Genomic DNA, 13,426 nt, shown 5'->3' with positions numbered 1-13,426 from the left:
GAGAATTAAACAGGAACTGGTGGTTTAGAGATAGCCATAGTAATGTGGTTTTCCTAAGGCTTGATAAACGGCTACGAAGAAACTTTGAGGAGTAAGATTGATAAACGAAATAATAAATACTGAACGACATAAAAGACAGGTGAATTCCAAGCAAGTAGTACCAAAATCAAACATGTAAAAATATATTATAGCCTAAGGCTCAAATTCCTGAAAATAATTTATATTTGCCGAGTAAAGTTGCGTATTATATTTCTTTTGAAGTTTGCTTGGTCTTACCAGTCCATATATTTTTAAACATTTGAATAAAAAAAAGTTTATGTTAAAAGGTGTATATTGTTTTCAGTAAAATCTTTTGGAATTGTTTGATTAAGCATTGATAGTGGGGGGAGGGGGTTCAATTGATATTAAGATCATTTTAGTTTGTTCCATGCTTGAACTATTAATACGGGAATGTTTTTGTGTATTGTTGGATCTAACCTCTACATGTAACAGGTTTAATAATCTTATTGAATAATTTTTAGATTAATTTATATTAAGATAACCTTTTCTAAAAACAGATTTTCAATGGAAAGAAAAGAACTGTATTAAAACATGGAACAAGGAGAAATAAAACCATGAAAATGCTGACTTAAGATAAAGAGAATCTCATATTTCTAAGCGAGCAATATCTGTGTGTATACTTTTATTAAATAAAAAAACATTCACAAAATATTTTTTTCAAAGATAAATAAAGAACTCCATTAAACCAAAAATGAGGAAAAATCAAATAAAATAATCTACTATGTTTAAAACTACCATAAATCAGCATCGATAAGTAAATAAAACCAAAAACGAAAGGAAATTACAATAAATAACCGAAAAAACTCAAAACGAGCAGGAATTAACGTGAGTAGGTCTCAAATCCCCAATACCTTCCCAAGGCCTGAACATGATTTCCACTTTACTGAAAAAAATGCAAATGAATATGCATTGTAAGTTTAATTAACATTTGCTGATATTCATTCCTTCGAATGGTAATAATATTTGATTTATCATAAAAGTGGAAACATTAAGAAAAAAAATTCAGTAAAGTGCAAACTATGTTCCGGCTTTGGGAAGGGATAGAGGTTTAATCCCTACTTATGTTAGTTTCTGCTTGTTTTGAGTTTGACCCGGTTATTTATTGTAATTTCTGTTCGTTTTGGTTTTCTTTTATTTATTGATGCCGATTTATGGCAGTTGTACACTTGGTAGATTATTTGATTTTATTTTTGCTCCTTATTGGTTTAATGGAGTTCTTCACTTTTTTTGCAAAGCTTATTTTGTGGAAAAATCTTTTTTAATTAATTTCTGTTCATTTTTCATTGACATGGTCTTTTCAGGGAAAAAGAGCATAAAAGTTTACATCTTTCCGGTTTTTCCTTAAAAAATTATTGTTTGGTCTGTTATTTGTATGCTGGAGAAAATTTTTCAACAATTTTTAACAACATACACTCTTTCAAAAATCTAGAGACAAATAGCAGTATTGTGTTGCGAGAGCAACCCTTTGGTTCAGTCCCGTTTTTGTTTTTTTTTTGTTTTTTTCCTATGCTGCCGATGTCGGCTTATTCCTGGAAACTGGTAAGGATCTAACCTGTGCGGTTTTTACGGAAAGTTTGGACCTCAGGCCGGATTGATGAGTGTGGCATTACATTTTGGAAAGCTCCCTAGAACTCTTGCCTGGGGCCAAAAAGGATGGTTTTTGCTTGTCCAAGAGCCAGACCCTATGGTGTGCGAAGTGAAGTGGAGTTATGTAGCCTATGTCAGAGAGGAGTATCTGAAGTTGTGCAGCCAAGCTTTTGTTTCATCGAACCATGTTTCTGCTTTCGAATGGAAAGCTCCGTTCTAGCAGGCAAGCAGGCAGGCACCACTTTCAAATTGAAGATGGACTAAAATCTATAAGTGTTAACTATATGCGGCAGTTACCCGGCCTCACAGCCAATATATCTTCTTTGAGTCATAAATAGAAAAATTTACAGAAGCAAAAAAGTGGCATTTTCCCACGGGTCCGAAAGTGCTGCCGTAATTTTGGCTGGGTTTATCATTTGTTTTTTCAGACTTGGGATTGAGGCAGAGAAATTTTATCTGATTTACCTCTTAAAATTTAAAAGTTCTGTCATTGCTAAAGAAATTGGAGCTTATCCTTTGCTCCTTTCTAAGTGGTGACGTTAGAAAGTTGGCCTACGGCAAAAAAATCAACTTTTGAACTAAGACAGATAAAATTTTTTTTCGACGGCAATCGATAGCTCTTGATGAGCTAATCAAAGTATATTTCATCCATTTTTTGGTACAAAAATTCCTTCATGAGATATACTAGTTTGAAAGTTTCAAGGGGTTGACAACTTCAGTAGTAGGGTACACACTGAAACCAAAAATAAGCCGATACCAATTGTGAGACATGTAGGGTACTTGTCAGGAAAGGTAGGTTGTTAAGCTCATAATCATCTTCGGCTGTGAGGGGTTGGCAAATTTTGCTATTTGGTGTACCTATTATTTGTTTCCAGTTTATTTGATGGTAAGACCGAGTTGATTCCAGTGGTAAGACATGTAGGGGACTTGTAAATAATAACCGTCTTTTTGGCTACAATCATCTTTAGTGAAGAGGGGTTTGTAACTTTTGCTAGTTGGTGTAGCCTACCCATACTCACTCCAACCTAGAATTAGGTGTTTACGCAACGGGTACAAACGATAACGTAAAACAACGAGGCAGTTTCGTAATAATTAATAGAGTGTCATCTATGGTATTTTGATCCTGAAAAGCTACGGGTAGCTTTATAATACCAACTAGATTATATAAGATATTGTTCCAAGTCTTGGTCCGTCACGATGTCTACGATTGAAAAGGATAAAGTTCAACTGGCTGCAAAATCAATTTAGTCCCTTCTTTCGCTATTCTTTTGTTATTGTTGTTTTTTCAACGCTGAGGAATAGCCTTTGATCATGTGATTACTGGTAGTGTTCTTCTTTGAAAATTACATTTTAAAAGCTTCGATAGGCTGACAACTTCAGTGTTTAACCGATAGCAAAGAAACAAAACCAAAGTGTTGCTCTCGCAACACTTTATTTGGCGAAGCCGGACAAAGGTTGCTGCAACACTTCACGTTGCTCAGGCAACGTAGGTCTAGTTTGTTTTATGCCTCTTTTAGTCTACCTGAAAGATAAAATTTGATACCATTTGTAAAAAATCTATCTATGCTCTTTGACAACTTGGATACAGTTACGCTCTTTTTATTTAGTTCTATTTTAAGGGCAGAAGTAGTAATTGAAGTAGCCCGAAAGTTTGAACATAACACCCTCAGTCGTTCTTGGGATACAGCTGAGATGTCTTATTGGCAATCAGCATACACACAGTGCTTTTTGATTTGGTCTTAAGGCAACATTTAGTGTTTAAAGCATAATTGGCAAACTGCATAACTGTGGGAGGTTGACCTACGTAATAGACTATGAGATACAGTTACAAGACTGTTCAGGTATGCTGAGCAAAATGGCTATCTTAAATTTTGATTGAAATGTTTGAAAAATTATGAGCTAAAGAGCATTGATTGCCATCCAGTCACTATTTACTCTTAAAAAGGATGCTAGAGCTTTGAACTTACAATCAAATTAGCTCCTTTAAATTTCAATGATATTATTAGCTACGATACACCAGTGCTGCCTATGATATTGCTTATATGCCCTGTTAATGCTTCCATGCGCATACATTTTTCGTTCAATTGAAACTCCCCCTAAACATTTCATCTTAATGCCCTTAGTGTCATTACTTACAGTAGCCGTAGAAGTAGTATCAAAAGTAAACATAGTGTCGCCTCGCTAGTTCAAAATCACAACTTACGCTGAAAGCTCTAGCTTAATAACAAAAGCCATTATTCTGATAACGCTTTGTCACACTATTGACAATCTACATGATCATAGTTTATTTTTATTAAGTTCAGCATCCATCTAAATATTCCTTGAAAACTTCACCTTGATACCTTTAGCTTGTGTAGTAGCAATAGTTGTAGTAGCAGCAGTAGCATTAGTAGCAATATGGACATGATGAGATTTTTAATATAATACAATTGACCGGTCCTGAAGCATTGCTGATGCGTCCTCTTGACAACCTATGTAGGCATAGTGTGTTTCAATTTATTTCAGTAGATTTACAATATTGCACCGAATTTTCGCTTTAATATGCAAATATTGTCTTTTGGTTAATTCAACATCACCCATAACAAGCGTTGAAAGTTTTAATTTCACTCACGAAACTATTCCTAAGATATTGCTGATATGTTCTTTTGACAACATGCATACGGATGGCAGGTTGTCATCCGCATAACAGAAATTTTTAGAAATATTCTCTAAAAGTTTCACCTTCCTACCCTTAGGTATAGTTGTAATAATTGTCAGAGCAGTAATATAACTACTCAACTTAATAGAATTTGCCACTGATATGATACTGCCGATTTGCTCTTTTGATAACCGGTATGTTCCTGTACTTCTTGAAATTTTCATCTAAATGTTCTTAACCTCACGAGTAGTTGCGGTAGAAGTAGTGGTTGGATCAATAGTAATAGCACTAGTAGAACTTGTAGTAGCAGTACTATATTGGTAGTGTGCAAATATTACCTTTTGGTCAATTGATCTCCCCCCCTTAAGTATTCTCTAAGATTTTCAACTTAATCCACAAATTAATTCTTAAGATACGCTATTTTGACAATCTAAATGCACATAGTGTAAATTGTTAGTTCGAATTTGCCATCAATATTCTCTCAATTTTTATGTTCATAGACTTAGCCTTATTAGTACTATTGTCAGAGTAGTTTTGGTGTTACTAAAAGTAGTTGCAGTGTTAGTGTTGTACTAGCACTAGTAGTAGCTGTAGTACCAGCAGTATTAAAACTGGTAGAAGCATGTGCATACTGCCTTTTCGTCAGTTCATCATCTCTTTATTGATGCCCCGGAAGTTTCACCTTGACACCTTAAGGCGTTCCAAAAATATTGTTGATATGAGTTTTTGACACCCTTTTAACGCCCTTTTCACCTTAACACTCTAACCTTTACAAGTTGTTGTAACTGAAATAGCATTCGGAGTACTTTAGTAGGAGTAGTAGTATAAGTAAAAGTAGCAGTGGCATTAGTGTTAGTAGTGACATGAATATATTACCTTTTTGTCAATTGATCTTCCCCTTTAAGTATTCTCCAAAAGTTTCAACTTAATACCCAAATCAATTCTTGAGATGCGCCCTTTCGACAATCTACATGCGTATAGTGTATTTTGATTAATTTCAAATTCCTCCTCAATATTCTGTCCATTTTTCACCTTCATGCGTGTAGCCTTAATTGTACCAGTATCTGAGTAGTGGTGGTTGTAGTGGTAACAACAGTAGCAGTAATATTGTATAATCAAACAGTTCGTGGTAACGAACTGTAGTAAGGAGCGACCCGGCTCAATAGTAAACGAAACTCTAAAAAACGGAACTTGGATGCTAAAAGATATATCGAAAGAATCGGATTTTTATGCTGATTTTAAATATATAAGTTTCATAAAATTTAGTCTTTGTAATCAAAAGTTACGAGCCTGAGAAAATTTGCCTTAATTTGGAAAATAGGAGAAAACACCCCCTAAAAGTCATAGGATCTTAACGAAAATAACACCATCGAATTAAGCGTATCAGAGAACCCTATAAAAAAATTTCAAGGTCCAATCTACAAAAATGTGGAATTTTGTATTTTTTGCCAGAAAACAGATCACGGGTGCGTGTTTATTTGTTTGTTTTTTTTTTCCCAGGGGTCATCGTATCGACCAAGTGGTCCTAGAGTGTTGTAAGAGGGCTCATTCTAACAAAAATGATAAGTTCTAGTGCCCTTTTTAAGTGACCAAAAAATTGGAGGGCACCTAGGCCCCTTCCCACGCTCATTTTTTCCCCAAAGTCAACGGATCAAATTTTGAGATAGCCATTTTGTTCCGCATAGTCGAAAACCATAATATCTATGTCTTTGGGGATGACTTACTCACCCACACTCCCTGGGGGAGGGGATGCAAGTTACAAACTTTGACCAATGTTTACGTACAGTAATGGTTATTGGGAAGTATACAGACGTTTTCAGGGGGATTTTTTGGTTTGGGTGTGGGGTTGAGGGGAGGGGGCTTTGTGGGAGCATCTTTCCTTGGAAGAATATTTCATGGGGGAAGAAAAATTCAATGAAAAGGGCGCAGGATTTTCTAGCATTACTATTTAAAAAAACAATGAAAATATAAACATGAAAAAGTTTTTTCAATTGAAAGTAAGGAGTAGCATTAAAACTTAAAACGAACAAAGATTATTACGCATATGAGAGGTTCTAAAAATACTTTAGAATAAAGAGCTAGGTATTTAGGAGGAGATAGATACTTCGCTCTTTATGCTAAAGTATTTTTAGTAATTTCAACTATTTATTCTACGGCCTTTCTGATTCAGGGGTCATTCTTAAAGAATTGGGACAAAACTTAAGATTTAGTGTGAAGAGCGAGGTATTAACGAGGGGACAAACCCCCTCATATATATATATATATATATATATATATATATATATATATATATATATATATATATATATATATATATATATATATATATATATATATATATATATATATATATATATATATATATATATATATATATATATATATATATATATATATATATATATATATATATATAATTAAAAATATAAGAATATAAAAGTTTGATACGTAAGTTAATTCTTAAGTTACGAGTATTTTTTACTAATAAAAACGTTCGTTAAAAAATAAAAATTCTAGTTGCCTTTTTAAGTAACCGAAAAATTGCAGGGCAACTAGGCGTCCTTCCCCACCCCTTATTTCTCAAAATCGTCTGATCAAAAGTAAGCGAAAGCCATTTAGCCAAAAAAATAAGTAATAAGCTAATTTAATTTTAATAATTTATGGGCGGGGAGCCAAAATCAAACATGCATTAATTTAAAAACGTTGAGAAATTAAATAACAAACTAGTTTTTTACTGAAAGTAAGGAGCGACATTAAAACTTAAAACGAACAGAAATTACTCCGTATATGAAATGGGTTGTCCCCTTCGCAATCCCTCGCTCTTTACTCTAAAGCTTTTAATTGTTTCAAAAAGTAGAATTGTAGCAAAGAGTCAAACTTTAGCGTAAAGAGCGAGGGATTGTTGAGGGGACAACCCATTTCATATACGGAGTAATTTCTGTTCGTTTTAAGTTTTAATGTCGGTCCTTACTTTTAGTTTAAAAAACTATTTTTTTTATTTAATTATTAGTAGAAACAGTAGTAGTGGTAGTATTAATAACAGTAGTAGCAGGGACATTTTGTCTGTTGGCCAATTGAACTTCCCACTCATGATACCCTTGAAGTTTCCTCTTGATATGATAAGCCGTTCCGAAAATATTACTGATACGCTCGTATCAGTAATCTGTATGCACATAGTATGTTTTGATTAAGTTAAACGTTCCCCTCATCCTCAGATATTTTTTTCAATATCCTCAGCCTTAGTAGTACTCTCTACAGAAGTAGTAGTTTTAGTTATAGTACCGGTAGTAGTAATGGTACTTTTGGTAGCAATAGAAGTAGCAGTAGTTGTAGTAGCAGTAGCGTGCAAATATTTCCTTTTTGGTCAATTGATCATCTCCATTGTCAATTCCTGAAAATTTCAAATTAATATGCTCAGTCATCCCTGAGCTACACCCTTTTGACAACCTATATACACATAAGATGTTATAATATAGTTCAACTCTTCCCTCAAAATTCCTTGAAAGACTCATCCTAATGTCCTTCATATTTTGGAAAAGTAGAAATCAAACATGAATACCTTTTCTCAATAAAATATACTATATGTGAAGAATGAACAAATTACATAACTTGCAGCACTTGTCTAGAGTCCTTGGGGGAGGGAGAGGGGTCCCAAAGATGAGTTTTGTGACAGCCATAGCCACTACTGTTCTCTTCCTTTAATGTTTAAGATGACGAAGAAGTTTAACGGTGATCCCCATCAGGAGAAGAAGCATGTGCATGATACGTAATAGGGAATACTTTCTTCGAGATGCAGGTGTCTGTTACGTAATAAGGAGTGCTTTTTCTTTGCTTGTTTTAGAAAACTATGAAGGCCATAGCTTGTTTGTTTCTGGATTTCTTTGGTTGTTATGTAATAGTCATTGGGCGTTACATAATAGAGAGTGATTTTTCTTGGTGTTTTAAATAACCTACGAGGGTCATGGCTTCTTTACTTCAAGATTCCTTTGTTGTTTTGTAATAGGGTTTTGTTGTTACGTAATAGGGAATGTTTACTTCAGGATTTCTTTGATTGTTTCGTAATAGAGAATGTTTTCTGAAAGATACAGGTCCTTGTTACATAATAGGATGTGTTTGAGTCTGTTAGTCAAGCGGGGAAGTCTTTTAAGACATTTTTGTTCAAGACGTTTTTCAAGACCTTTCAAGACATTCCAAAACATTTTTTAAGACATTTTTCTTTAAGACGTTTCAAGACATTCCAGGACGTTTCTTTAGAGACATTTTTCTTCAAGTTGTTTCAAGACATTTCAAGACATTTTTAAAACCATTTTTCTTCAAGACATTTCAAGAAGTTGTTTAAGACATTTTTCTTCAAGACATTTTTTAAGACTTTCAAAACGATTTTTAAAATATTTCCTTTAAGATGTTTTTCAAGATGTTTCAAGACATTTCAAAACGTTTTTAAGACATTTTTCTTCGAATTTTTTTCAGTTCTTTCTTTGTTATGGAATAGGGGAATAAGGATGATGCCATTCCGTGTGACAAACTAGACTTCAGGGGCCTGTGGGCAATCCCCGATTGTAACTAAGGAAGACAAACATGTAGGGTGTTACGTAATGACGATGCACACGTGGGTTCTACATAATACTTTAAGAGATTATTTTCAATCAGTGTGTTTTTTTCGAGATTTCACTTTCTTTCAAGGCGTTTTTTCTGAGGGAATATTTTTATTCCAAAAATTTTAGTCTGCATTAGAATATGAAAGAGATTTCCCCTCAACGGAATGGGTTGCTAGACAGCAGGACTACGAAAGCCTTTCTGATATTTTGATTCAGTGAATATTTTCTGCGTGTAAACCTTTTCCACACATGGAGAATTCCCTGTCCGCCTTTCTAGAATGATTGAATGATCGCCATTTTCCAGCCCTCTCCACATGAGAGCGCGCAAGCATCCCAGTCCTGTTGTGGTTTTCTCTATTAGATGAACCTGCATGCTAAATTATATTATTTTAAATATTAAATATATTAGCAGAATCACATTTTGAGTGAGCCGTAAGTATTACGAATTATTGCAGCAGAAGCCTCACTACTTACAACAGTATTACTAAGAAAAAATATCGACTTCACAATATGTTTCCTTGTTAATAAATTAAACACGCAAACAAAGAAAAAAGACAGAGACGTTTCAATGAAACTGCCACGTTTTTTTGAGCCAACACTATGAATATTCACACCATCCTGGCAATATCAGGCTAGCCTACCCTAGCAAGGAGTTCCAGAGGGGGAGGGTTATTGCAAGAAGTAAATTTAAGCCATATTAAGATATATTTCTGAGTGTTCTTAAGGCCGTGATTAAGTGAACTGATGGAACTCGAAAATCCCATGTTAAAATAGAAATTTTATATTTACAAAGTACTCAAGTATTCATTGGTGGAAGATACCGCTTTTAATATCAGGTGGTAGCTTCTTGAAGATGCTACAAAATGTGTTCTTGGATTTTGCTCTATTTTATCTAATTGATTAGAAATCTTAGAAAATGTCTAGCTCTTTTTCACAATTGTACTCTATGAGGAATATTGCTTTTAGAAAAAAAATCGGCACTATCGTGAGCAGAAGACAGAACCTGTAAGATGATTGCAACCATTTTTTGATGTATTTTCCTATTTTCGAACAGTCCCATAGAATATTTTCAGCTACCTGAAATTTTTACAATTTTTTGCCATTGTTTTAAATCGCCTTGAGACAATATTGACAAGCTGTTATAATTAACCTGCTATTTCTACCAATGAATAAGTGCTATTTGAAGGGTTTTTGACAATCGACGGTCTCTAAAGAATTGAGAGACATAAGGCTACCCTAACTTCAATTTTGAACCTCGATGTTTTCAAGTTCACTTAATCACGGTCATAAAGAAAATACCTTGCTTCTGTTGCTCTTTTAGATGCGCATGCCTGTTACATTCCATTAATTAAAATACTAATAGTAGGAAAATCCTATTTTGAAAATGAATCACACAAACGAAAAAAAGAGACACATTTTATGTTCGGTTATTACTGAGAGGTTTTAATGAAAACATCACGTTTTTTGAGCCGAGACTATGTATATTCACGCTGACGTCAAAACATGAGGCTAGTCCACCCGAGCAATATATTCCAGAGGAGGAGGGTTGTTATTAGAGGTAAATTTAAGCCATATTTAGAGATATTTCTGAGAGCTCTTAATGAAAATGCTTCGTTTATATTGCTGTATTAAATACACCTGCCTGTTAATATAAATGCCATTAATATAAACCTTGAGACTAGCAAAATCATATTTTGAAAAATGAAACATCCAAGCGAAGAAAAAAAAAGATTTTTGCATTCGGTTATTTCTGAGAGGTTTTAATGAAAATGTTACGATTCTTTGAGCCAAGATTTTGCATATTCACGCCGCCATTGCAGTATATGACTAGCCCACCCTAGCAAGCCTTTCAAGAGGGGTAGGTTTCTTATTAGAGGTAAATTTAAGCCATATTAAGAAAGATTTCTTAGAAATCTTAATGAAAATACCTCGTTTCTTTGAGTCAAGACTATTCATTCCTGGTTGACAAGCGCACATTTGAATAATATTCTTTTTTGTATTTCGCCTAATCTCATTGTACGTAAATTTAAACCATATTAAGAGATATTTCTGAGAGATCCTAATAAAATTCCTCGTTTTCATTTCTCTATTAGATGCTGCTGCCTGTTAAATTTCATTAATTTAAATCTTGATACTAGCACAATCGCATTTTGAAAAATGAAGCACGCAAACGAAGAAAAAAGAGACACATATTGGTGTACATTTATATTTGGGAGCTTTTAAGGAAAATGCCCCCATTTCTTGACTGGGTGCTAGATTTCAGTCCCCCTCCACCATAAATTCTTTAAGACTGCCCTTCTTTACTTTAAGCTGTAGAACGTGTTAGTCCAAGGAAATTCCCATAATGTCACGCTCAATGGCCCACGATGGCCCCCTCTGGCAAGCATTAATACACATACGGCATTTGTCAGGCATTAAAAAAATTCTAGTGGAAACTTAAAGTTCTAGTGCCCTTTTAAAGTGACAAAAAATTGGAGTTAGCCTGAGCCCCCTCCCAGGCTCATTTTTTTCCAAAGTCATCAGATCACAATTTTGACTTAATCCCCCACAGTCCGCGGAGGAGGGGATATAAGTTACAAACTTCCAGTTACAAGTTACATTTTTGTTAGAATGAGCCCTCTTACAACACTCTAGGACCACTTGGTTGATACGATGACCCCTGGGAAAAAAATAAAAAAATAAACATGCACCCGTGATCTGTCTTCTGGCAAAAAATACAAAATTCCACATTTTTGTAGATTGGACCTTGAAATTTTTTCTATTCAAGAATTGGGACAAAACGTACGATTTAGTGTAAAGAGTGAGGTATCAACGAGGGTACAAACCCCCTCATATACATAATAAAAATTTGAGAATATAAAAGTTTGTCACGTAAGTTAATTCTTAAGTTACGTCTATTTTTTACTAATAAAAACATTCGTTAAAAATTAAAATTTATAGTTGCCTCTTATGTAACCGAAAAATTGCAGGGTAACTAGGCCTCCTTCCCCACCCCTTATTTCTCAAAATCTTCTAATCAAAACTAAGAGAAAGCCATTTAGCCAAAAAAGGAATTAATTTGCAAATTTCATTTTAATAATTTATGTGTGGAGAGCCAAAATCAAACATGCATTCATTCAAAAAAGTTCAGAAATTACATAAGAAAAAACTAGTTTTTTTAACTGAAAGTATTGAGCGACATTAAAACGAACAGAAATACTCCGTATATGAAATGGGTTGTTCCCTCCGTAATCCCTCGCTCTTTACGCTAAAGTTTGACTTTTTGCCACAATTCTGCTTTTTAAAACAATTAAAAGCTTTAGCGTAAAGAGCGAGGGATTGCGGAGGGAACAACCCACTACATATACGGAGTAATTTCTGTTCGTTTTAAGGTTTAATGTCGCTTCTTACTTTCAGTTAAAAAAAACGGTTTTTTATGTAATTTACATACAGTAATGGCTGTTGTGAAGTGTATAAACATTTCCAGGGGTATTTTTTCCCGTTGGGGGGGAGGGTGGCTACGTTGGAGGATCTTTTCATGGATAATTTTATCATGAGGGAAGAGAATTTCCATGAAGGGGGCGCCGGATTTTCTAGCAGTATTTAAAAAAAAAACAATGAGAAAATAAATAAATAAAAAAATTTTCAACTAGAAGTAAGGATCACCATTAAAACTTGAAACGAACACAAATTATTACGCATATAAGTGGGTTTGTGTCCTCCTCAATACCTCGCTCTTCACGCTTGAATCTTGGTAGTAATTTCAAATATTTATTCTACGGCCTTTGTGATTCAGGGGTCATTCTTAAAGAATTGGGACAAAATTAAGCTTTTGTGTAAAGAGCAAGGTATTGACGAGGGGGAAAACCTCCTCATACATGTAATAAAAATATATAAATATAGAAGTTTGTACCAAGTCATTCCGCAGCTCGGAATTTTATATCTGCATATCTTTGCACATTCATCACCGTTTCCAAATTAGCTAAAAATATTAGCAGCTACAAGTGATGAAGCATTATAAGCGAACGCTCGTTAATTTAAACAACGGTAAAAAGGAAAATTAAAGAATTATTAGCGTCACTGCCTGGAAGAGCTTTAGCCACTCTTTCCATCTAGTTCTGTAAGAACTTTTGGTGTAAAATATAGTGCAAGGGATTTTGTTCACTCTGATGAAAGAAAATAAAAAATGTCTTGATTGCCAAAAATTTCTTTTGACAATAGAATCGTGGGGCTTTACCATGACGTGGGTCGTAATTACCAATCTGGATTAGTTGATCTCTTTTCGGGAAAACGCATGTATTTTACTTTCATCACATAGATCACCACTGTAGTAGCTTTGGATTTTAATTGAAAAATTGCCATGATTTGAAGAGCCTCGTCAATTTTTAAATAGAGAACAAGAAATACTCAGAAAACTTGCCTTTATGCTGGAGTATCATGATAAGCCTTCTGGCTCAGGATTAAAATCAGATCCAGTAAGCTTGATATCTTTACTCAACAGAATAGTAGCCTAGCTGATTAATTTTGCCTATAACATATTATATAAAGAAGGGTTTAATGATGT

General features: G+C 34.2%; 1 protein-coding gene across 2 annotated transcripts in view; it reads left to right on the top strand.

Moving 5' to 3' along the window:
• Nucleotides 1–13,168: 13,168 nt before the first annotated feature.
• LOC136027261 (UPF0047 protein YjbQ-like) overlaps nt 13,169–13,426 on the top strand; it is a 58,213-nt gene continuing 57,955 nt past the window's right edge. The window contains exon 1 of one of the 2 annotated variants that reach the window (XM_065704335.1): nt 13,169–13,337. In XM_065704335.1, coding sequence (XP_065560407.1) covers nt 13,287–13,337 — 51 coding nt within the window. In that variant the 5' untranslated portion in view covers nt 13,169–13,286. The remainder of the gene's footprint in view (nt 13,338–13,426) is intronic. The other variant, XM_065704337.1, reaches the window with a different exon arrangement.

This window comes from Artemia franciscana, chromosome 5, assembly GCF_032884065.1.
Source record: "Artemia franciscana chromosome 5, ASM3288406v1, whole genome shotgun sequence".
NCBI classification, from domain to species: domain Eukaryota; kingdom Metazoa; phylum Arthropoda; class Branchiopoda; order Anostraca; family Artemiidae; genus Artemia; species Artemia franciscana.
The sequence above is the reverse complement of the archived record's forward strand: the minus strand, read 5'-3'. Positions and strand labels throughout refer to the sequence as shown.